At 46.0% G+C, this 25,651-nt stretch overlaps 1 protein-coding gene across 8 annotated transcripts in view; it reads left to right on the top strand.

The window, feature by feature from the left end:
* Positions 1 to 25,651, top strand: part of NEK11 (NIMA related kinase 11) — a 186,599-nt gene that overhangs the window by 27,163 nt on the left and 133,785 nt on the right. For all 8 annotated transcript variants that reach the window (XM_045004772.1, XM_045004773.1, XM_045004771.1 and 5 more), the window contains exon 3: positions 20,207 to 20,372. In XM_045004772.1, the coding sequence (XP_044860707.1) occupies positions 20,207 to 20,372 (166 nt within the window). The remainder of the gene's footprint in view (positions 1 to 20,206; positions 20,373 to 25,651) is intronic.

Raw genomic sequence — 25,651 nt, 5'->3', positions numbered from 1 at the left:
ACATTTATATGTATGGTGAACCCTTCACTCAACGTATAATAACTTCAGTGCTGATAGATAATTCCTTCCCTGTTGATCTTCACACGTCATTGAGTTCATCTGAAACCTCAGTATCATTGCCACTAAAGCTGAAGTACACGCACAGCTTTTTGACCAAGGATACCCATTATACACAATTAATTTTCTCAGTCATTTCTCAGTAATTTTATCCTCTTATAAATTATCTGGCTGTGGGATATTTAGCACTGTGTCAGATTGCTGTCATTTATGTATGATGCTAATAATGTACTTTAGAGATATGTTTTGAAAGAGATGTATGCATGGAAAAGAGGTGTAAGGAAGAGTGGGAATTCTGATTTATCAAAGTTGAAGCGGGTTAGTAGTGATGTAAATTGCATATGGCAGTGGTTCCCAAACTTATTCCGCCGCTTGTGCAGGGAAAGCCTCTGGCGGGCCTGGCCGGTTTGTTTACCTGCCGCGTCCGCAGGTTTGGCTGATCGCGGCTCCCAGTGGCAGCAGTTCGCTGCTCCAGACCAATGGGAGCTGCTGGAAGCGGCCTGGGCCAAGGGACGTACTGGCCGCTGCTTCCGGAAGCTCCCATTGGCTTGGAGCAGAAAACCGCAGCAACTGAGAGCCGCGATCGGCTGAACCTGTGGACGCGGCAGATAAACAAACCAGCCCGGCCCGCCAGGGGCTTTCCCTGCACAAGTGGTGGAACAAGTTTGGGAGCCACTGGCATATGGGAAGTGCTTTAAAAAAGTTAAACTGTTTAAATGCATCAAGGATATTTATGTTAAGGAATATAACCATGCAAGCAAAACCATTAACACACAGACAGTGAATTTTTACTTTATAAAATCTTTTAATTTGACCTTGTACTGTTTGCACATGCTTACAACAATTGCTTAGTATATCTTCTGAGCCTTCTTGCGTCTCCTGTAATCCAAGGGTCACTGTAGCATACCACTAAACTCATTAATTGCACCATGGATAATGCCTACATTTTATGTGTAGGGCTCTCTTTCAGGGAATTATTTTTTCAGAGTAATCTCCACTTACTCTCACAAGCAAACTTCCTTTTTTTGGTGTTTTAAAATACAAATCTGGAGATTCAATAAATGTGACATGGCAATTACAGAATATTTCATCAAAGAATGCTTAAAACCAAATAATGAAATGTTACACTTTATTTTCCTTAACCATTAATCTATTTCCCTAAAAGAGAATCTGATTTAGCAATCAGTGGTTACCGGAGTTGATATTAAAACACAGTATGTTGAACATGTACAGTTTGTTGATTGAATGGAAGTCACAATGGGAAAAATGTCTATTTCAGTTGCAAGTTTTTAGCTATGTTCATGGAATGCAGTCTTCAGATATAGATTGTAAATGGATTCCTTGGCCCTTGAAAACATAAATCCCCAAAGAATATTTTGTTTTCCATTAAAATTAGCAGCAACTGGCATCTGTGACATTTAATTATATTTTTAAACATGACTAGTCAGGAGGAGAAAGTGCCTATCCACTTTATTCTATCAGTTAAAATAGTGATGAACAGTAGGTGGTGGTAGAGCAACATCTAGAGAGAGACTTCTAAAAATCATGCTATATAGTCTGTATCCAGCAATATTTTTAGTAACTATTCCTGAATCCACAGCAATTTCTTCATTTTAATTAGTCTATCAATATTTGAGTTTAAATGTATAAAAAGGCTAAAAAAGGTAATTAAAGTATTTCTGATTTTCTCCAAGGAAAGGTATACATGAGCTGAAAAATATGGCTTTAGAAGGAGGATTCTTTTTGTCTTTATTAATCATTTTAATGGGACAGCTAAATCAGTGTCCATCTCTGCTAGGTACCATAACTTTTTTTTGGTTTTTTTTTTGTCAAGACCACCTGATCATAAACAACTTAAAATAATTTAAATTCTATAAAGGTAATAAAAATAAATAAATCCAAAGGAAAAGATTTCTAAAATACAAATCAAGGCACTTGGATGACTCTTCGTAGAACAATAATATGGCCTATTGCTTAGCAGGAGTGCCACAACTATTGTGGTTTGCTATTCTGTGTTTTTTTGTTTTTTGTTTGTTTTTGTTTTGTTTTTTGGTTCCCCCCTTTCCTCCTCCCTCGCCAGCATTAGCATGTATGATCCACTAAACCAGTCTGAAGTTTGTCTTGCTTGCAAAGGTGTAGGATAGCAGCCAACTGGGCAAATTAATCCCTGCTGTACCTTTATTTCAGTGGAGTTACGTCGCAGATGAATTTGGCCCAATAATTTTATATTTTCTACATTTCTTTGATATTAAAGAAGATTATTGATTTCAGCAATAACTATATTGAATTGCTCAGTGGTAGCGCATGAGTTTATATTAAGAGATTCAACTAAATATTTTAAAAATATTGTAGGTAAATTCAGTAATTTTAACTTTTTATATAAGGAATTATTGATGAAAATGGAGAATGGAAGCTTTTCCTTGGATGATTGTCAATCATAAAATGATAGCCAGTTCTCAAAGGTTGATCTGCAGGTGGCTAATGAGACTAATCCAGGATCTACAGACCTTGTCACATTTGGGGCAGAGATTTCCCAGTGGAAGGGGCGGATCTGGAGTGTTGAGTTGGGCTGCGGCGCATTCTTACCTCCTAATATGTGGGTAGGAGAAAATGGGGGCAAACAGAAACACTGAGGACCATGGTGTGGGGGGCAGGAGGTATGGGGGGCATACAGAAATCCTGGCATTGGGGGAATAGGAGGCCAGCGTGGAAGAGGGGGCACACATAATGCTTAGCGTGGGTGGAGAATGGAACACAATGGTATGGGGGAAGTGACACAGATCTCCTGGCATGTGTATGGAGGAAATGGAGGGGGAGGGGACAGAGCCCCTGGCATGGGGGGAAGGTGGGAGTGGGGGATCTGGAGGAGGGGGGAAATGGGGACCACACGGAGCCCCTGGCATGAAGGACTGTTTGTGGGTGTTTAACAAGAAGTTCTTAATAAAAAGGGAGATAGGAGAGTGATACAGAGGGAGCTTTTGAGAGAGAATGGAGGGGTGCAGGAGCCCCTGGTGTGTAGAATGAGTTTGGCCTACAGAGCCTCTTTGGTTTTTAATGAACGCAGACTGAATTGTCTTCTCACCCTCTAAAGCTGAGACATTCAACTCAAGGATAAGACATGCTGGTCAAGCAGTGGGGTGACCAGATGAGAGATGTGAAATATTGGGACGTGGGGGAGGGATTTTTTTGTTTTGGAGCAACAAAAACAAAAAACAAAAAAATCCCAAGAGCCGGCAGCGGAGGAAAAAACAAAAACAAAAGCCAAAAAAAGAAAGAAAGGAAAAACAACCAAGAGCCACCGGAACATAGGAAAAATTGGTGGGGGCTGAGCACTCACCGGCAGCTCCGCGCCCCGCCCCGCCATCACACCAGCTCGCCTTCACTCTGCCTCCACCTCCCCTGAGCTGGCTGTCGCGTCCTGCTTCTCCCCGCTCCCTCCAGCGCTTGCGCCGCCATACCCCTGATTAGCACAAGCCTGGTAGGGATGGGTGAGGAGGAGGAATGTGGCGTGCTTGGGGAAGAGGCGGGGTCAAGGCGGGGATTTGGGGAGGGATCCAATAGGGCAGTGAGGGGGTGGGGCAAGGATTTGGGGAGGGATCCAATTGGGGGGAGGGGTGGAGTCGGGGCGGGGCCGGGGTGGAGTTGGGGTACGGGGGCACGAGCCCCCTCCGCCTGTGCGCTGCAGGGCAAAATATCGGGACAGTCCCGATAAAATTGGGACATCTGGTCACCCTACCAAGCAGTGTGTGAAAACTTAAAATATTTGTATTATACCTGCACTAAATTCGCTTTAAAAAATCCTAAACCCCTTCCTCCCCCCCCAAAATACCAGCAAGACTATAACATTAATTTAAAACAGAAGCAGTGTGATTGGCTAGTAATCTTTATATTGGTTAGATTGCAGATAATTTACTGGAATTGTTGGGGAGAGATTCCTAACTCTTTTAACATTTTTATTTTAACATAATATAAAGCTATATATAAGAATGATCAAAGCCATAAGTCAACAAGTAATGTAACCAATTTATAATGCACAAACAACATACGCATCTAACCAATATCAAAATTCTGAACTGCTAAAACATTATCCCACCTCCCTTCTCTATCAGTCTCTTGTTATTTTCACTTGCAAATCTGTACTTTCCTTTATACAAGAAATTAATTCCTCCCGTGAGATACAGAATTAATCGTTTTTGTAAAGAGGGGTGCTCTTCCAATGCATTTTCTGCTGTACCAATCTGTCAGTCTGTATATGAAACATATGCACTCTTGTACCTTCTCAGGATTAATCTTTGTGACCACGCAAGGGCAACTGCAATCCATTTTTAAAGGACTTTCCCATTTGGTGATGAGAAATCATATAGCAAATCTAGTTCTGAGGTGGCTGTTAATTTATTGTTCCATATACTGTAATTTCGATAACATTTTATAACACTTGACCTAGAAACTTCTAATATTAGAACACTGCCAAATAGAGTGTCAAAATTCTACCCTGACTTGCACAGTAGCAGAATACATTATTGTCCAGTGCAGTGTATTTAAACATTGTACATTGTATGCATTATTTTAAATCACTATGGTTTTAGGTTAGCAGTTCTTATAGCATAGTCTCATGTATTTGACTGTTGTCTCTCTCTGACCCCCTCTCCTTTTTCTGGAGTCCCTGATACACAGCAATGGGTTCCACCATCTGCAAACTGGCCAATATTTGTACATTTAAGATTGAAATTATTGGTAGTCCTAGATGACCATAATATAAGAATCTGAATAGAAAATAATAGAATAGGTTTGTGTAAGAGGGATCTATTTAGTGGGGAAGGTTGGGGAGAAGGCTGGCTTGTGAATTTTATTTTGTTAGTCTATTTGCAATATTGCAATAGAATAGTTTAAACAGTCTTTTTTTCTCAATTTTGTACCCTTGTTAGCTACTATAAAGTTTATTCAGGTTAGATCGCTCACCCTTTGTATTTTTACTGTCTACTTTTATGTTTTATTGACTTCATAGACCATAATTATTGTTCCAGTCATTTTACATGAAATATTTTTGGTTTCCCTATTCCCCCAGATGGAAGTCTCCAGGCATTTATTATTTTCAACAATTTTGTAATATTTCTGTCATTATTCAAATAAAGCTGTAGAGTTCATGCAAAGTGATAAAATAAAAGGCCAACATTTTCCAACTTGGGTGCCTAAAATTTAGGCTCCTAAAGTCATATCTAGGCAACCTAAAAATGGCCTGATTTTTTTAGAAGTGCTAAGCACCCACAGATCCTATTAAATTCAATGGGTGCTACGGGTATTCAGCACCTTTGACAATCAGGCTACTTTTATTTAGGCCTCAAGATATAGACATAGAAACCTAACTTCAGGAACCCAAGTTTGAAAATTTGGCCAAAATTTCAATTTATAAATGCTTTTTATGAGTTTATTAAATTCATAAAAGTTACATTATGGACACAACATTTTTTGAATTCTTATTTCATAATACAATGAAATTATGTTAGGTTATTGACTTTATTTAAACTGTACTAAGACAGACGTATGTGAGTTGTGCTACAACTCCCCATATTGAAATCAAAATTATTCTGAAATGTAAAATATTTGTTGTGATTAGCTCACAGATCTGCAAGCTATGAGTAGTTTGTCTGTTTTAAAATATTAGGGTGGTATGAATCAAATGAACACCTGCTGTATGTGAGACTGAGATTTTGTTTAATTAAACCCTTCAATTATTTTGTCATATATTTGTGTAGCTTCAACCATACTAGTTTATTAAATACATCCATTCTTGACATTAAAAGAGATGTATTTTTTTCATTAAAGCAAACAAACTTACCCCGTCAATAATTCATGTTGCTGTTTAGTTTAGATGGAATGAAAAATACACTAGCTTTTTCCCCCTAGACTTTTAAAATCACTTCTGATCCAATATACCAAATTATATAATTTTTTTTGTGAGGCCATCAATGAAAACAGATACCAGATGGACTCTAAAATATTGTAAATAGTGTAAATAGACTGGGATTAAAAAACACTGTGTCATTTAGTCACTCACTGTTAATTAAAACTTAAAAATTCCCTTAGGGTGCCCATATCCTTGAGGGAAACCTTAGGATACCACCTCTGATTTTGTTGTTTGTTTGTTTAGGTCCCTCCTTGCCCCATATTAGCACTTTTTCAGCCAAGAAGCATTGGGCTGGCTCTGGCCTCATTTCAAAGCTTGCCAATGTAAGCCAGAAAGGGTTAGCTGTTGGGCAATATGAGGCAGTCTCTTTTCCCACGAGATGAGCATATTGTCTCCACAGCACTGTGAGTCCCAAACAAGTCCAGGTGCAGTGCACTGCTAGTACTGGCCAGCTTCTATAATTATATTGAGGGACAGGATTTTTTGAGACACCTTATAGACTAATGCTGCAAAACGTCTGTTAGTCTATAAGGTGCCACAGGATTCTTTGCTGCTTTTACAGATCCAGACTAACACGGCTACCCCTCTGATACTTGATTTTTTGAGAGTTTCCCCTGCTTGTTGTTTTCCAGCGTGCATCAGGTTGACCTCTGCTTTTAACCACACCCGGCAAACATAGTTTCATCTGGAACAATATATGTTGGCTGGAGAGGGTGAACAGAAAATGATAGAAAGGACTTTCTCCTACCAAGTTATGAGTGTACTTGAATACAGGACTTTTTCAATTTCAGCCAGTTTAGGATTGAGATGGAGTAACAAAATATCAATACATTGCCAGGTCAGGTTTATATTTATTATTTTGTATTCAATAAAAATTGCAGGAGTAACATGCTTACCCAAGATGAATAGTTGATTCTTCACTTGATTATGCTGGCCTGATCCCATTGCTACTATCAGATTGGTGAGGTTTCCCTGTAGTGGCGACACTGGGAAGGGGACTGCTGTAGCCAATGAAGTGATTGATTCCTTAGGCCTTTGAAGAACCTTTACATACTGTCATAGTTCCCAGTGATATATTTTCTAGTGCTTTGTCCTGTCTAGTTCTTCTTCGAGTGATTGCTCCTATGCATTCCAGTTAGGTGTGCGCGCCGCGCGTGCACGGCATCTCGGAACTTTTTTACCCTAGCAACTCCGGCGGGCCGGCTGGGCGCCCCCTGGAGTGGCGCCGCTATGGCACTAAATATATACCCCAGCCGGCCCGTCCGCTCCTCAGTTCCTTCTTACCGCCCGTGACGGCCAGTTGGAACTGTGGAGTGCTCTCTGTCCTCCACTACCCTAGCTCTCGCTAAAGGTTTTTTGTATATAGTTAGTTCATAGTTCGTGTAGATAGTTGTTATAGTTAGTTAGTTACATTGAGTGTTAAGGTTAGGGGGGTTTCCCCTCCCTTTCCTCTCCCGGTGCGGGCTCATGCCCAAGGCACCGGGCTTTAAGCCCTGCGCAATCTGCCAGAGGCCTATGCCCATCGGGGACCCGCACGACGCCTGTCTTCGTTGCCTCGGCGAGGGCCATCGGACAGACAAGTGTCAGATCTGTTCTGCCTTCAAGCCGAGAACACGTAAGGAGCGGGACTATAGACTTAAGCAGCTCCTCATGGAGGCGTCGTTACAGCCCCCGGCACCGGCCACGCCGGCACCGAGAGCCTCATCGGTGCAGAGCGCTCCGGCCGCGCCGAACCGTTCCGGCACCGCGGCACCGCAGCCTCAGCCGGCGACCGCGAAGACCCGGCACCGCTCCCTTTCGCCTGCTAGGAAACGCAGGCTGGCGAAGGCTATCGCTAAGTCCCGCGCTGAGGACTCAGCCAGGGCTGTGGCGCCACCTACCACTCCTTCAGTGGCCGTGCACCAGGCGGGCACCAGGCCGTTGACTCCGGCGCCACAAGGGCCGTCGAGTCCAGCACCGCCACGGTCCCCGGCACCGTCCGTGGTTGAGCCGCGACTGCCGTCGACGCCGGAGACTTTCTCCGCGGCGCGTGAGCTGATACAGCTCGTAGAGGCACCGAGCCTCCGGCCCCCGGCACCGCCGGTGCGGGCTGTCGCGTCTGCAGGCAAACCGGCAATGATGATCCGGCCACCCTCTGCGGACCGCCGGCACAGACGATGCTCCCGGTCCCGGTCACGCTCCCGGTCCCGACGGAGGTCGCCATCCCGCCGATCTCACTCTCGGCACCGTTCGCCGTCCCGGTACCGGTCGCCATCCCGACGCCGGTCGGAGTCCCGGTACCGTTCGTCATCCCGGTACCGGTCGCACTCCCGGCACCGATCCAGGTCCCGATCGCCGTCGCGTCGGCACCGTCGGAGGTCTCAGTCCCGGCACCGTTCCCGGCACCGCGACTCTCGCAGCCACTCCCGGCACCGCAGATCCTGCTCCCGGTCGAGCTCCCGGCACCGGTCGAGCTCCTGGCACCACGGTGGCCGACGGTCTCGGTCACCGTCCCGGTACCGAATGGACAGACACTGTTTTTCGGCACCGTCTGCGGACAGACTACCGCCTTCGGCGGTACAATCAGTCAGCGCCTCAGCACCTCCTTGGCCATCTCGCCCGGCATCGGTGGCCTCCGGTGCGGACAGCAACGCACACTTGCCACCAACCCCTCACGGTGATCCTCAAGGGGCTCAAAAGTGGGGCTTCTGGGTTCCCTGGGCCCAGTATGAAGCACAGGGGGTACCGTTTCCCCCGAGAGACTCGGCCTCCGAGCGCAAGGCCCCTGAGGCAACGGTTAGCCAGGCGGCCTCTTCGCCTCGACGTGAGCCCTCCGTTCAGCCGGACCGCCGGTCCTCCATGCAGCACGACCCAGCCGAGGCACAGTCAGTAGCCCCTGCGGAGGAGGCCGTAGTGCAGGGCTTGTCCTCATTGTCCTCCCCGGACGAGGCGGTGGCTGGTGCTTCGACCAAGGAGCCGCCACCCATAGACCTTAAGGCCCACCAGGACCTGCTTCGCCGAGTGGCGACGGCCATGGATCTCCCAGTGGCGGAGGTCCAAGAGGACGAGGACCCTATTACCAACGTGGTTGGTGCGGACACTCCCGTCCGGGTGGCGTTGCCCTTTGTAAAAACTATTCAAAAGAACGCCACCACGCTCTGGCAAACACCCGTCCATCCCTCCCACGGCCCGCGGGGTTGAGCGTAAATACTCAGTTCCCCCTACGGGCTATGAGTACCTTTATACCCACCCGACCCCAGACTCCTTGGTGGTGCAATCGGTTAACGACCGCGAGAGGCACGGTCAACCTGCCCCCGCGCCAAAGTCCAAGGACGCCCGGCGCATGGACCTGCTAGGCCGCAAGGTCTACTCGGCGGGTGGCCTGCAGATGCGCATTGCTAACCAGATGGTCCTCCTAGCCAAATACGTGTTCGATATCCTAACGTCCCTGGCAAAGTTTACGGAGCTCCTGCCGTCAGCCTCCCGCCAGGAGTTCACGGCGATGTTAGAGGAGGGAAGGAGATCATCTAGGTCCTCCATCACGACCGCCCTCGACGCTGCGGACTCCGGAGCTCGGACCTTAGCCTCCGGCGTGTCGATGCAGCGCATAGCCTGGCTGCAGTCCTCCACCCTGCCACCAGAGGTGCAATATACACTGCAGGACCTGCCCTTCGACATGCAGGGTCTTTTTTCCGAAAAGACAGACTCCCGGATCCAGACCCTAAAGGACGGTCGCGTTGCCATCCGCACTCTAGGGATGCACACGCCGGCGACACAACGCAGGTCCTTCCGGCAGCAACCCTCACGGCCCTTCTACCAGCAACGCTATCGGCCGTACAATAGCCGGCGACCGGCTCAAAATCGCCGTCGTCCGTCCGGCAATCGGCATAGCCAGGGCCAGGCTTCTTCCAAGGCCCCTCAGGGGGCCAAGCAGGCCTTTTGATGGGACGCTCGAGAACGGCCCATCATTCTCCCTACCGGATCCTTCCCCTTTATTTTACAACCGCCTTTCCCATTTATTTTCGGCGTGGTCCCAGTTAACAACAGACAGCTGGGTACTTCAGACAGTCCAGTCGGGATACCGCCTTCAATTTGTTTCACCCCCGCCTTCCCACCCACCCTCCCTGTCCCTCTTCAGGGCCCCTCTCACGAGCAATTCCTCTTACAGGAGGTCCAGACTCTGTTGAGCGTGGGTGCCATAGAGGCAGTGTCTCAAGACAGGCGGGGCAGGGGATTCTACTCCCGCTATTTTCTCATCCCCAAAGCGAAAGGGGGGCTACGTCCTATCCTGGACCTTCGCGAGCTGAACAAGTTCCTGCTCAAGCCCAAGTTTCGCATGGTTACCTTGGGGACCATCATTCCCTCTCTGGATCCGGGAGACTGGTTTGCCGCCCTCGACATGAAGGATGCCTACTTCCATGTCGCGATTTATCCTCCTCACCGACGTTACCTCCGGTTTGTGGTCAACAACACCCACTACCAGTTCGCCGTGTTGCCGTTCGGCCTCTCCACCGCACCGCGGGTGTTCACCAAATGCATGGCGGTGGTTGCCGCAGCCCTCCGCCGTCGTCGGATACATGTCTACCCGTATCTCGACGACTGGCTGGTTCGCGGTCAGTCTCGACAGCTGGTGATGGGCCAGTTGACAGACATCCTGTCCCTCTTCCGACGGCTCGGGCTTCTCATCAACGCCGAGAAGTCCACTTTGGTTCCGTCACAGCGGGTGGAGTTCATTGGAGCGGTCCTCGACTCCGTGATAGCCCGAGCTTGCCTGCCACAATCTCGACATCAGACCATGGCCTCCATCATCCGGGACCTCGTCTCCTTCCCGACCACGACGGTGCGCTCCTGCCTCCGCCTCCTAGGCCACATGGCATCCTGCACGTATGTCACCGCGTACGCGCGGCTCCACCTCCGCCCGTTCCAGTCTTGGCTCGCGTCGGTGTACCGACCGAATCGCGATCCCATCGATATGGTGGTCACAGTCTCCAGGCCGACCCTCGACTCCCTGAACTGGTGGCTAGACCCGCAGGTCGTCTGTGCGGGAGTCCCGTTCCATCCGCCTCGCCCGTCCGCCACGCTGACCACGGATGCCTCAGCGCTCGGTTGGGGGGCTCACTTGGGCGACCTTCACACCCAAGGTCTGTGGTCGCCGCAGGAGCTCGCTCTCCACATCAATGTACGCGAGCTGCGAGCGATCCGTCTAGCCTGTCGCACCTTCTGCACCCACCTGAAAGGCCGCTGTGTGACGGTGTTCACGGACAATACAACACCAATGTTCTACGTGAACAAGCAGGGCAGAGCCCGCTCCTCCCTCCTCTGCAAGGAAGCGATGCTCCTGTGGGACTTCTGCGTGACCCACTCCATTCACCTAGAAGCGTCCTTTCTTCCGGGAGTGCAGAACACGCTGGCCGACCATCTCAGCAGGTCGTTCCTCTCTCACGAGTGGTCCCTCCGTCCAGATGTCGTACACACGATCTTCCAGAGGTGGGGGTTTCCCCAAGTAGACCTATTCGCGTCCAAGGAAAACAGGAAGTGTCACCTGTTTTGCTCATTCTGGGGTCACTCGCCGGGCTCCCTGTCGGACGCCTTCCTGTATCCCTGGAAGGATCGCCTACTCTATGCCTTCCCTCCGTTCCCGCTCATTCACCGAGTGCTTCAGAAGCTGCGGAGGGACAGAGCCACCATCATTCTCATAGCTCCGGCCTGGCCGAGGCAGCATTGGTACTCCCTGCTCCTCGAGCTCTCCGTTCGGGATCCCATCCCCCTCCCGTTGTGGCCGGACCTCATTACTCAGGACTTCGGCAGACTCCGCCATCCGAACCTGCAGTCCCTCCATCTTACAGCTTGGTACCTGAGTGGTTGACCCACGCAGAGAGGGACTGTTCAGTGGCAGTTCAGCAAGTCCTCCTAGAGAGTAGAAAGCCTTCCACTCGCTCCACCTATCTGGCGAAATGGAAGCGGTTCGCGCTCTGGTGTGACCAGCGAGGCCTCAATCCGTTCGTGGTCCCTGTCCCTACCATCCTGGACTACCTCTGGTACCTTAAGGAGCAAGATCTTGCGGTCTCCTCCTTGAGAGTTCACCTGGCAGCAGTGTCCGCCTTTCGTCCATCCGACATTTCGTGGAATGTCGGTCCATCTTCTCCAACCAAATGGTTTCCCGCTTCCTTAAAGGCCTGGACCGCTTGTACCCACCTGTGCGGCGTCCTGCCCTGACCTGGGATTTGAACCTCGTGCTGGCCAGGCTGATGGGTCCTCCTTTCGAGCCCTTGGCCACGTGCTCTCTGCTCTACCTCTCCTGGAAGACGGACTTCCTCGTCGCCATTACATCGGCGAGACGAGTGTCTGAGCTCCGCGCTCTGACGGTTGGTCCGCCATACACCGTCTTCCACTGGGACAAGGTGCAGCTTCGACCTCATCCGGCTTTCCTCCCAAAGGTGGTGTCAGCCTTCCACCTCAACCAGGAGATCTTCCTCCCGGTGTTCTTCCCGAAGCCGCATGCCTCACCTCGGGAGCAACAGCTGCACACCCTCGACGTCCGCAGGGCGCTCGCTTTCTACATCGAGCGGACTAAACCATTCCGGCGTTCGCCCCAGCTGTTCGTAGCGGTTGCTGACCGCATGAAGGGCGAGCCGATATCCTCCCAGCGGATTTCCTCTTGGGTCACTGCGTGTATCCGGACCTGCTACGAGCTTGCTCGCGTGCCGCCATGCCGCCTCACCGCTCACTCCACGAGAGCGCATGCCTCGTCGGCCGCCTTCCTGGCCCATGTCCCCATCCAGGACATCTGTCGAGCGGCCACCTGGTCTTCGGTCCATACCTTCACCTCCCACTACGCGTTGGTGCAACAGTCTCGAGACGACGCAGCCTTCGGCTCCGCGGTATTACACTCCGCCATGTCTCACTCCGACCCCACCGCCTAGGTAAGGCTTGGGAATCACCTAACTGGAATGCATAGGAGCAATCACTCGAAGAAGAAAAGACGGTTACTCACCTGTAGTAACTGTTGTTCTTCGAGATGTGTTGCTCCTATCCATTCCAGACCCGCCCTCCTTCCCCACTGTCGGAGTAGCCGGCAAGAAGGAACTGAGGAGTGGACGGGCCGGCTGGGGTATATATTTAGCGCCATAGCGGTGCCACTCCAGGGGGCGCCCAGCCGGCCCGCCAGAGTTGCTAGGGTAAAAAAGTTCCGAGATGCCGTGCACGCGCCGCGCACACACCTAACTGGAATGGATAGGAGCAACACATCTCGAAGAACAACAGTTACTACAGGTGAGTAACCGTCTTTTTTAAATGCCTCTAAGAAAAGGGCTTCCACCGCCTTGAGGAAAATCATCCCACAATCTCTTAAAGATCTATGTCAGGAAAACTTTCCCTGATGTTTAGTGTAAAACTCCATTTCAAAGTTTCAACCAGTGACTCCAGTTTATATCCTCTTGTACTATGCTGTCTCTATTTAGTTTTACGCCCTTCAAAGATTAGTAGACTTATCAGGTATTTTGAGACTTAACTAATCTAGATATGTATTACATGCAAAAAACTACCTTGAAAAAATATTAAGGCCACAGAGTCAAGCACTCCAAAATTGACACCCATATGAGTCATCAGCAGGGTATGAACATTTGGGAACTATAAGGGGCTGAAGCGTGATGGAATCTTTGAAGATTTTAACTGCTAAATTCTAAGAAATCTCTACAGAGCATATGTGAGCTATGATTTTTCAAAGGCTTATAGCTTGGCCAAATTTGGTTGGATTTTCATCAAATCATCAAAAGGCACATCCCTGATTTAAATGAAAAAAAAAAAAAAGCCTCCTGCTCCTCCAAAAAATGGGTGTTAGAGCTTCTCAAAGAAAAGGTTGATAGGATTTTTTACATTTGGATGAATTATTCTAAAAAATTCAGCCTGAGGCAGTTACCTAGCATGTAAAACTACAGCACAAACAGTTAGTTTGTCAAAGTTATAAGCAAGTGAAAAGGTCTGACAGTGGGAAGTGTCAGGCAGCCTCTGGAAGCAGTGCTACCAAACCTGCCCATAATTAGTTCTGTACACTTTCCTTCACCAATCAATTATTCTGGCCCCTCAGTCATTCTTATTGCTCTTCTCTGAACTCCCACCAACTTCTCTTTAATTTTGGTAATGACCTAAATTCTAATTCCAGATATGGGCTCACCAGATTCCTAAAGTGAAGGACTATTATCTCCCATCAAAATACATAATATGTGCATGGCAGGTGTTTTAAAGTGGATAATTTAAAAATATTTCAGTTTGCCTAATTGTGTCTTTTTTTAAATGGTTCATTGCTGGTGGATTTTCATCAGCTGGACTGCAAGTATTAATGGTGTACCATGTACTGTGTAAAGAACGAGTAGTACTTGTGGCACTGACTAATGTGTTTACCACTCTGAAACATGTACAGTGTGTAACTTGCACTTTAATTTAGACCAGCTTTATATTGGCAGTCAGCACCTTATAAAAAGAAGCACTTTGTTTTGTCTCCTTAGAAGTTCAAGGTTGGCAATTATTTTGCTAGAGGGTGGTACTATTTGACTATAAGAAGTTTTGAGGGTTATTTTTTTTATATTCACTAACATTTCTTTTTTCCTAAGAGAAAAGCATACGAGGAGATGATAAATCTGCAAGGGTTGTCTAAGTTGAGAATTCTGACAGGCCTTCAGACCACGGAAGTGTAGAAGACGTTTTTCTTGCCTGGTAGGGTAGCCATTGCTTGTGCTATAAGTGTGGTGGTCTTGGAGATCCTGAGCATGTGAATGTGTACTGTCAGTGCTGATCAATGCAGATAGTCCACCACAAGATTTCTTACATTAAAATCTACCGGCAGTGTATAGCTACATGTGTTTTTTGTAACTGATAAAAAGTAGAAGTGTACAGTTTCTTTCCTGGATTGAATTATGAATGTCTAACACCAAGAGTTTAGATGTTTGCAGATGCTTAAGCGTGGGAGTGTGAACCAAGCTATTTCAACATTATGTCATAACTCTTTGTAAAAGTAGTTTTCTAGTTTTCTTTCCTCCTCTTATTTTGTGTTATGGAGTAACATAGTTAAGACTACATCAGACTTTTGCCTTTGGCAGAAACTTACACCTTCTTTGGAGTTGAAATAGTGGGTTGCTTTAGGAAGAAGTAAAGTGGACAGAACTCCATGAGGGGGGTGTGTGTGAATTTTGAGAGTATTTTGGTGCCTGGCAAGCATTCCTGGAAAAAGAAATAAACAGTAAAAATCACACTTTTTCAGAAATTTTGCATAGTATGCCTCATCAAATTTTATGTCCCTTTTACTCAAAACCCACCACCCACCAACTTCAAAATTCACCCAAATGTCAACCACACCCTCTTTTGAATTACAACCCAGGACTTTCTGAAATCTTTTGGCCCTTCCAGTCAAAAATGACAATTTCTACGTAAGTAAAAAGAGCATGAAAAAGAAGCTGCTAAATTGGAGAGGGAAAGAGAAAGAGAGAGATTTTGCCAAGTAGTGGATTTAGAGTTAGTGGGCCCCTGTGCTCAGCTTCATTTTTGGGGCCCCTCCTTGGGACCCAGCCAAGAAAAAGAACATTCTCTCTTATCTCCCTCCCCGCCCCCGTTTTTCATTCTTTTTTTCTTCCTCCTCCTCCTATAAGTAATAGGAAGTAAATGAAAATAAAGCAAGGTACCTTGATTGTTTTTGTAGTCTAACATATTTTTCCACAGGCCACTTGAAAATCGCTGAGTGTCTCGGTGGACCACTTAATGATCTTTCCAAATACTGTTTGTACCATTAGCTAACTATTGTAAAGCACTTTGGGTAAGAGCATTTTATAAAAAAAATGTAAAAAAATGTTGGGGTGCGGGGTTTGGCCAGGACTTAGGGTACTGGAGGGGGCTCAGGGCTGGGGGTGCAGAGTCTTGGAGGAAGTTAGGGTGCAGGAGCAGGCTGGGTTTTGGAGTTCAGGGTCTGGCCAGGAGTTAGGGTGTAGGAGGAGGCTCAGGGTTGGGGCAGGAGGGGGCACAGGGTTGGGACAGGAGGTTGGGGCGTGGAGCGCTTACCTGGAGCAGCTCCTATCTGGTGCAAGGGATGCAGGTGGGAATGTGTGTGTGTGGTGGGAGGCTGCAGGAGCTCCTGTTTGTGCTCAGAGTGGGGGTGGGGTGGGGGTGCAGGAGTCAGGGAGGGCAGGGGGCTGGGGATGTGTTTGGGGGTGGTGCAGGAGTCAGGGCTGGGGTTGTGGGGGGACTCCCAGCCCCCTGCCCTGAGCAGTTCACGTTGTGGAGTCAGGGCAGGTGGCTGGGGGTGCAGGCATCATGGCTGGGAGTGTGTGGGGTGTGTGTGCAGGAGTCAGGGAGGGCAGGGGGCTGGGTGTGTGTGAGGGGTTGCAGGAGTCAGGGCTGGGGGTGCAGGATCTGGCCAGGAGTTAGGATGCAGGAGGGGGCACAGGGTTGGGGCAGGAGGTTGGGGCATGGATCACTTACCTGGAGCAGCTCCTATTTGGTGCAAGGGGTGCAAGTGGGAATGTGTGTGTGGGGCGGGGGGGGGCCTGCAGAAACTCCCGTTTGTGCTCCGGGTGGGGGTGGTGGCGGGGACATGCGGGGGTTGCAGGAGTCAGGGCTTGCGGGGGCTGGGTATGTGTGGGGGGTGCAGGAGTCAGGGAGGGCAGGGGGCTGGGGTCGTGAGGGTGCTCCCAGCCTCTTGCCCTGAGCAGTTCACGTCGGAGGGGTTATATGTAGGGGGAGTGAGGGGCCCCACCTTTGCTCCGCCCTGTCCCAATTCCACCCCTTTCCCCAAGGCCCTGCCCCCACCTCTTCTCTGCCTCCTTCCCCGAGCGTGCTATGGCCCCACTCCTCCCCCTCCCTCCTGGAGCGACCTGAGTGCCAGCAAACAGCTGTTTGGCGGTGGGGGCAGCGCTGAGAGGGAGTGGGAGGGGTGGGAACATGGCATGCTTGGGGGAGGAGGCAGGGAAGGAAGGAGCTTTGCTGCCTGTGCATGCGGGCGGAGCCTGCAGCAGGAGCCCCAGGAGCTGGCAGGACCAAGCTTCTGCCCCCACAGCTTCCTGGCTCTGGGGTCCCCTGTCGTTGGCAGGCCCAGTGCCAGGGCACCCTGTGTTTCACTGTAAATCCACCTCTGATTTTGCCCATCAAAATAATCTTTGGTTAGAGGGATAAGCACTGGGCTGGGAGCCAGATGACCACAAGTTCAAGTCTTACTTCTTTCATGGACTGGTTTTATTAATTTTCTATTTTCTTCACAGTCATTATTGAGCAAGCCCTTATATGCCTATCTTAGGAATAAGGCAAGTATTATTTCCCCCCATTTTACAGATCATACAACTGAGGATCTTAGTTGCAAAACACCACCTCTGGCAGGGAATAGTATTTAGGTTGTTACTGTTGTGGAACCAAATCTTATCCATTTAGCTACACTGCATCTCAAAAAGTTTAGGCTAAAGCTATATGATTGGTTTAACTCTTTCTAAAATGGGAGTCCCAGTCTACACCCTTCACTATAACCCTCAGGTCTGACTCTTGTCCCCTCTGCATTCCAGTTAGGCAGTTTGCACTCCTCCACTTTGCATAAGAGCCAGCAGCAGGAACAATGAGAGCACAGGAGAGACACCAGTGCCCTGCTCCACAGGGGCCGCAATTGCAGGGAACATCCTGCTCAGTTTCTGCACTCTGGAATGGAGCATGCTCATTAGCATGTAGAGTTTAGCTGCCAAACTCTAACAAGACTCTACTGGGCATGTGCAAACTGTGATTTTTTTTCAAAGGCTTATAACTTGGTCAAATTTGCATAGTTTTTCACAGGAACATGATCAATAGCACATTCTTGGTGCCATTCTGTCTCCCCTGCCAAATTTTACGTCAAAGTATGGAGGTGCTAGAGCCTCTTAAAATGCAATTCTAATAATTTTGATAACATATGGAATACAATATATTTCCCACTGCCCTTGTTCTTGGAAATGGCTCCATTCTTTTTGCCAAAACTTTCTAAAAAATTCAGCCTGAGGCAGACAGCTGGCATAGAAAATGTCAGCCCAAAATGTTAGTTTGGCAAAGTAACAAACAACTGAACAGAGTGTGTTTTATAATGGAAAGTTGGGCAAGCTTAACTAGAAAGAGAACTATATGCTCATGATATATCCCTTCCCTGTATAATACACTTTATGCACAGTCACTCTAACTGGTACGTTTAATGTAGGCCAGGCCACTGTTTAGAGCTGATTTATTTACCATTTTTTGTTGTTTCTTTTCTGATTGTTAGAAAAAAGAAACTCGAGACTGTCATCTGTTTTCTTTACCAGAATCCTGATGAGTTTGAGCTAATTTCCTTGACACTTTATTACCAATTCAAAAAGGCTGCTTTGCAGAAAGGATCTCCAAGTGTCTTTTTTATATTAAACATAGAAAAATCAAACATTTTATATGTATATAATGTGTGTGTGTGTGTATCTACCCACACATACTTATAGTATAAGTAAATTTAATCTTGATTGCTTTGCAAAATTTTGTTTCCCAAATGCAAGCAAGTTGCCAATTCTGGGTATGAATTAGCATTGTATAGTAGTAAACCAGTAGCTCATTTATAAAAGTACAGCTTCTTGATTTGCTGCTCTGTGGTTGAATTTTAATAAGATAAACATCTGCCAGTTGTCTGACAGTTAATGGCAGCATCAAAATCACTGAGTGACTAAGGTGACAAGTTACCTTGACATGTCAGGTTTTTATTGCTGTCCTTGGCATTTAAGGATCATGTATTAAGTGATATTTAATGAAGACTCATTCTGTTTGTCAGTTCCATGACATGATGTGTGTGACGGAAAGAATAATGTCTTGATGTCAACTTAAGATGAGAAGATTGCAGTAGATATTACCTGTCTTAATAGCACAGAATTAGTTTGAGGAGATGTAGGCAAATCAGATTGCATGTTTTATCATCAGGCTGCCAGATGGGGCTTAGGTGAGTTTATGTGAAAATTCAGGCATTGTTACTCAGTAACTGATGGGTTCTGTCTGGGGAAAAAAATCACTTATGGGGATTTACTACACTCACTCTTCAGAGCAAGTGAATTTCTCTAGTTTTGTAAAATTCTATTACTGTCATGTTTAACTACTGCAACTTTACAAACATGCAGCAGTGAACAGCAAATTATTTAAAAAAAACAATATGAAGACATAATTTCAGCTTGGAATATACCTTTAATTTATTCAGAAGTCACTAGAAATTAATAATTTTGCTTTAATAAAATACAGTCATATTCTCCATATGCTCAAAAGACTTCTTCAGCTACAGATCAGCATTGTATATTCTCTAGTTCCTAGTTCAAGTGTATGAAAATGCACACCTTATTTGATACACATACATTTCTTTCTTAAATCCTAGTAAGAATAATATTCACATCTATAGTGCCTGTCATCACAAAATGTTTTCCAAAAATTGATTGTTTCACAACACTCTGGAAGTAGATAGAGATGGGTCTGAGTGCCAAATCCAGCCATGAGTCACTCTCATGATTAACTTTACATACATGCATAGCCCCATTGATTTTGCAGGATTGGGGACATTTAGGTCCTCCAGAACCAATCTTTGACCCCAAAGTTTGGTAATTTTGAATATGGAGTTTTGCTTCGAACCCTGTAGTCAGTATTTGTACTTCTTAGTTTGGCAGGGTTCAGGTCCTGCCCAGTCTCTAGTTGGTATTATTATCCCGATTTCATAAATGGGAAGACGGAGGCATACAAAAGATAAAGTGACTTCCTTACGCTCACATAGCAAGGCAGTAGCAGAACTATGAATACAAGCCAGATCTTGTGACTCCCTATTTCATGTTTAAATCTCTAATTTATGTTGCTTCTCAATAGTGTTTATAAAATCTAATATCTGTTTTTTCCCCTGTACGTTCGATATTATATGATAGGCCATAATAGTGAAAGTATGTTAAGAAAAAAATAGTACAGTATAAGTTACTGAGCAAAAGTATTTTCTTAAATATTGCTGGATTGGCAAAAATATTTTTTTGCAAACACACCTGAGATCATGTGCAGTGGTATTGGACCATTTTAATATCTAGCATGTTTGCCAGCATTTTACTGTAGTGTCTTTATATTTACTTGATATAGCCTGATCACTTCACATTGCAAAGCCAGAGCAAACTTATTCCAGTTAAATGTTTGGTATTAAGATGCCATGGTAGGAAACTATAACTGTGGTTGAAGCTTTATTTGATTTCATATATTGCTGCTTTTATCAACTTGAGGGATCTTTTTTTCCAGAAAGGTTCTGAAGGAAATCTCTGTTGGAGACCTCAAGCCCAATGAAACAGTTGAAGCAAATCTAGAAGCACAACTACTCTCCAAGCTAGATCACCCAGCCATTGTCAAGTTTTATGCAAGCTTTGTGGAACGAGAGAGTTTCTGCATCATCACTGAATACTGTGAAGTAAGACTTCTTGTAAACTTTGGGAACAAATTACAGGCAGTGTGTTTCTCAAAATAGGCCTTTTAGAAGACTTAGTTCATAACATTATTTATTTGCAGTGTCATCTGCTGTTTAGTAAGCACATTTAGATGGTCCTGATCTGTGGAGCTCATAGACTAAGGATAAAATGAGTAGACTGGTATCAGGGGAAGAGGAATAACAATAGGTAGTTTAGTATCAGAGGGGTAGCCGTGTTAGTCTGGTTCTGTAGAAGGTAGTTTAAATGCAAGCCAGTCTGATTCACTGTAGGCAGCGTAACAGAAGTGGGTCTTTAAGAGGGACTTAAATGTGGATAGAGTAGGGCCCTTGTGGATGAGCTCAGGGAGGTTGTACCATGTATAGGGGGCTGTATGGAAAAAGGCATGGAGGTCTGACGAATGGGCAGATGAAGCCGGGAGTGCTGGCAGAGTGGAGGGAATGGGGGAGGATATTATTAAACTTGCTAAGAGAGGATAAATAGAGAGGGGCAGAGTTATGTAGCATTTTAAAGGTGGTGACAGACAACTTAAATTTGATATGATGTTGGATAGGAAACCAGTGGAGGGATTCAAAGAGGGGAGTTACATGATCAAACCGATAGGAAAGGAAAATGAGTTTAGTATCAGTATTTGCATGGACTGAAAGCGGGGTTTTGTTTGTATGTGGGAGGCCAGTGTGGAGAGGATGCTATGGTGGTATAAATCAGAGTATAAAATGGGGTCCTGAATGGGACATTTGGCTGTGAGGATAGACGCACAACTTGCTTGTCCATTACAAAGGATGTTCCTCATTTTTAAATGCAACTATATCTCTACTTAGCACAGACTTGCTATTGCACTTCTATTATAATAATTTATGGAAAGTGCAAAATTCTGATATGAATCATACAACATTTTAAGCTTCTGTTCCCATTTTTTGTGAATCCCACATGTGGTCCATAGCAGGTTGAAAGACAGAGATAAAATATATTGTAAGGCTTTAATATGAAATTGTAAAAAAACCAAAACCAAAAACAAAACACCCAAGCCCAATCTTTTAATAGTCTTCAAAAATTTTCCATCCAACTCAAAATGTGCAGCTATCCTGGATACTTTTTTCTATAACTTGGCTGTTACTATCTGGCTAGTATCACAAATGGATTTTGTGTTGGCAAATCACATTGTTGCAAGCATCCAAATTTGGTCTTAACAATTAAGAAAATAAAATTCCATAGAATGAAAAATTAATTCACTCCTTAAAGTAACTTTGATAATTAACTGTTCTTTTATTGTCGGACTGTTCAAGTTTGTTCTGGAAACGACATAATTTTTTCAAAGTTGTGAGACAGTGAATAACTATCACTCTGTTAATCCAACATATGTTACAAAAGGACTCTGGTAAGTTGCAAATAACACTTGACGGGGCATTTCATTATGGTCAGATACCCGTGGAATTGACGTATGAAATTAGGGAAAAGTCAAGTCCAGGGCCTAGATTCTTTCCTGCGTTAGGGCTACTTTTTACTGTGCTGCTGGTGCAAAGTGGCCCTAAAGCCAAAGTAACCACAGACACATCACACCAAAATAGGGCCTTTCTCTTCCTCTACTGCTGTAGAGCCTGCATAATGGCTCCTATACCCAGCCCCTCCCTCGAGCGGGTATAGTGAGAATGGCTGAGGGAAAAGGGCATGGCAGGGACTCCCCTGCTCCCAGGCAATCACCAGCTGCTGTAACATGCCCTTCAGGTTATATGTAACCTGGGCAAGCAAAAGCAGCCTTCAGGCTGCTCTAATGTGCACTAGAAAACCAGAAAATGTACTTCTATATGTACTTAGTTCTGATACATCTTTCTATATGTAATGGCATACAGAGCTTTTCATCTAAAATTAGTCTGTTTAAATCCTGCCTTAATTAATGGTGAGCAAAATTTGCTGCCACCTGATGGGTGTTTGGAAGCTTACTGTGTTCTATGTCCAGTTTCTAATGCCCAGAACTACTTCCACAATTGGCAGTAATTGGTACCCTAGCTGGCAGTTTAAGAAGAAAGACCAAGTATTAAGTTAGCATGGGAAAATGAGTTACCCCTTGTTCTATTTCCTCCAAACTACTGTGGCTTTGAACCTTGCTGATGGAACAGTGCAGTGCAAGCCTCCTGTGCAGCTGCCTGACGCTGTGCCAGTTCTATGAATAACAGTCTGGCACTTTTCATCAGTGCTAACGACACTCGCAATTATAGAAGAGAAGTGTGTGTGTTCTGGTTTGTTTTTGTAGACTTCTCTGGTGGGTGACCCATTTCAAATATTTTAAGGCAATATAAGAACAGTCATGTCAATCTGATTTCAAACAAAAGTACCTAGATGAACCTCTGATTCTATTTTGTGGCCTAAAACTGGACATCAGTGAAATATAATTCTTAAAAACAATAATGGATTAATTCCCCTAAATGACATATGATTTTTTTTAATACAACAATGAAATGTAAAACATAAGTCATTACATTCTTAAAATAAGAATAACTTCTCATTTCCTTTCTTCAGTGCAGTTTCAGTTCAGCCTGAAATACACATTCTCTAAGGAAAATTAGCAACTGTAGTCACGAATGCCTGTTCACGTTATCAATCATAAAAGCCAAAAAAGCAAATCCTGTTTCAAAATAGTTATTACTGCATGTTATGCAATATTCATGAAATTTAAATGTCTGAAGTAGCTTGACATCCTCCTTGTCCTTCACTTTATTTCGTTCTCTCCTGAACATTAATATACCGACCTTCCCAAACACAAAATAGGAAGAGTGAATTTCTTCAGGGTTTCCTGGCAACTACATTTCAGAATTGTTTTTCTTGAGCATTTTTTCCTAAGGTACTTACCTTTTCCATGGAATCAAGCTTAGAACAATTTGTAGGTCATTGGAGCCAATCTTTTAAGGGTGAGGGCTGAACATTATTGAGGTTGAGGGCCACAATCAGCACTGTAGGGCAGATTCTGTGCCCACTTCCGCTCCCTATGCATTGCTCAGACCACAATAGGGAGTAGAAACCACGCACAAGCCTCCTTCCTGGAGTCCCCCAACATGGATGAGTACCCAAAAGTTATAGAACTCCTCAGCTCCTATGCTTTCCCTGATGTAGCGACATGTTGGTGGGGAGGGTTATGTTAGACCAGGGAGGAGGAGTGGCTGGAGCATGGTCCACAGTGGTAATCCCCATCAGGTGTATGGTTCTTTTGGGACCATAACCAGCCGGTACAAGTTAGAGCAGGCACTTTGGAGTGGGGTAGGGAATCTACCTCTCCTTCCAGCTTAGTGTCATCTGCGAACTTGCTGAGGGTGCAATCCATCCCATCATTCAGATCGTTAATGAAGATGTTGAACAAAACCAGCTCCAGAACCTACCCCTGGAGCACTCCGCTTGATACTGGCTGCCAACTAGACTTTGAGCCATTGATCACTATCTGTTGAGCCCAACAATCTAGCCAGCTTTCTATCCAACTTATAGTCCATTCATCTAATACATACTGTTTAAACTTGCTAACAAGAATACTGTGGGAGACCGTATCAAAAGCTTTGCTAAAGTCAAGATATATCATGTCCACCGCTTTCCCCATATCCACAGAGCCAGTTATCTCATCATAGAAGGCAATCAGATTGGTCAGGCATGATTTGCCCTTGGTGAATCCATGTTGATTGTTCCTGATCACTTTCCTCTCCTCCAAGTGCTTCAGAATGGATTCCTTGAGGATCTGCTCCATGATTTTTCCAGGGACTGAGGTGAGACTGACCGGTCTGTAGTTCCTTCTTCCATTTTTAAAAGATGGGTACTATATTTTCCGTTTTCCAATCATCCAGGACATCCCCCGCTCCCTACGAGTTTTCAAAGATAATGGATAATGGCTTTGCAATCACATCAGCCGACTTCCTCTGCATCCTTGGATGCATTAGATCCGGCCCCATGGACATGTGCATGTCCAGATTTTCTAAATAATCTTAACCTGTTCTTTCACCACTGAGGGCTGCTCACCTCCTCCCCCATACTGTGCTGCCCAGTGCAGCAGTCTGGGAGCTGACCTTGTCTGTGAAGACGGAGGCATAAAAAGCATTGAGTACTTCCGCTTTTTCCACATCATCTGTCAGTAGGTTGCCTCCCCCATTCAGTAAGGGTCCCACACTTTCCCTAACCACCTTCTTGCTAACATACCCATAGAAACCCTTCTTGTTACTCTTCACATCCCTTGCTAGCTGCAACTCCAATTGTGCTTTGGCCTTCCTGATACATCCCTGCATGCTTGAGCAATATTGTTATACTCCTCCCTAGTGATCTGTCTAAGTTCCCACTTCTTGTAAGCTTCCTTTTTGTGTTTAAGCTCACCGAAGATGTCTCTGTTAAGCCAAGCTGGTCGCCTGCCATATTTGCTGTTCTTTCTGTGCATCGGGATGGTTTGTTTCAGTGCCCTCAATAAGGCTTCTTTAAAATACAGGCATCTCTCCTGGACTCCTTTTCCCCCTCATATTAGCCTCCCAGGGGATCCTGCCCATCAGTTCCATGAGAGAGTCAAAGTCTGCTTTTCTGAATTCCAGAGTCCGTATTCTGCTGCTCTCCTTTCTTCCTTTTGCCAGGATCCTGAACTCGACCATCTCATGGTCACTGCTGCCCAGGTTGCCACCCACTTCTACTTTCCCTACCAATTCTTCCCTGCAGGGCCAGCTCCAGGTTTTTTGCCGCCCTAAGCAACCAAAAAAAAAAAAGGGGGGGGCGCAGAGTGCCACCGCTGAAGCAAAAATAAAAAAATAAAAGCCAGAGTACCGCCCCTTGAAAAGGGCTGCCCCAAGCACATGCTTGGAATGCTGGTGCCTAGAGCCAGCCCTGCTTCCCTGTTTGTGAGCGCCAGTCAAGAGGATCACGGCCCCTAGTTGGTTCCTTCAGCACTTGCACCAGGAAGTTGCCCCCAACACTCTCCAAAATCTTCCTGGATTGTCTGTGTACTGCTGTATTGCTCTTCCTGCAGATGTCAGGGTGATTGAAGTCCCCCATGAGGGCCTGTGATTTGGAAACATCTGTAAGTTGTCCGAAGAAAGCCTTGTCTACCTCATCCTCCTAGTCTGGTGGTCTATAGCAAATGCCCACCACAACATCACCCTTGTTGCTCTCGCCTCTAAGCTTAACACAAAGACTCATGGTCTTTGATATCTCTAATTAGAAGATTATTTTCCTTTTAGGCTGCATGTATTTTGAAAAACTGTATTAAACAGAATTTTTAGAAAGCTATATTGATAAAGATCAGCATTAG

The sequence above is a fragment of the Mauremys mutica genome, chromosome 2, assembly GCF_020497125.1.
Source record: "Mauremys mutica isolate MM-2020 ecotype Southern chromosome 2, ASM2049712v1, whole genome shotgun sequence".
Taxonomy (NCBI): Eukaryota; Metazoa; Chordata; order Testudines; family Geoemydidae; genus Mauremys; species Mauremys mutica.
The sequence above is the reverse complement of the archived record's forward strand: the minus strand, read 5'-3'. Positions and strand labels throughout refer to the sequence as shown.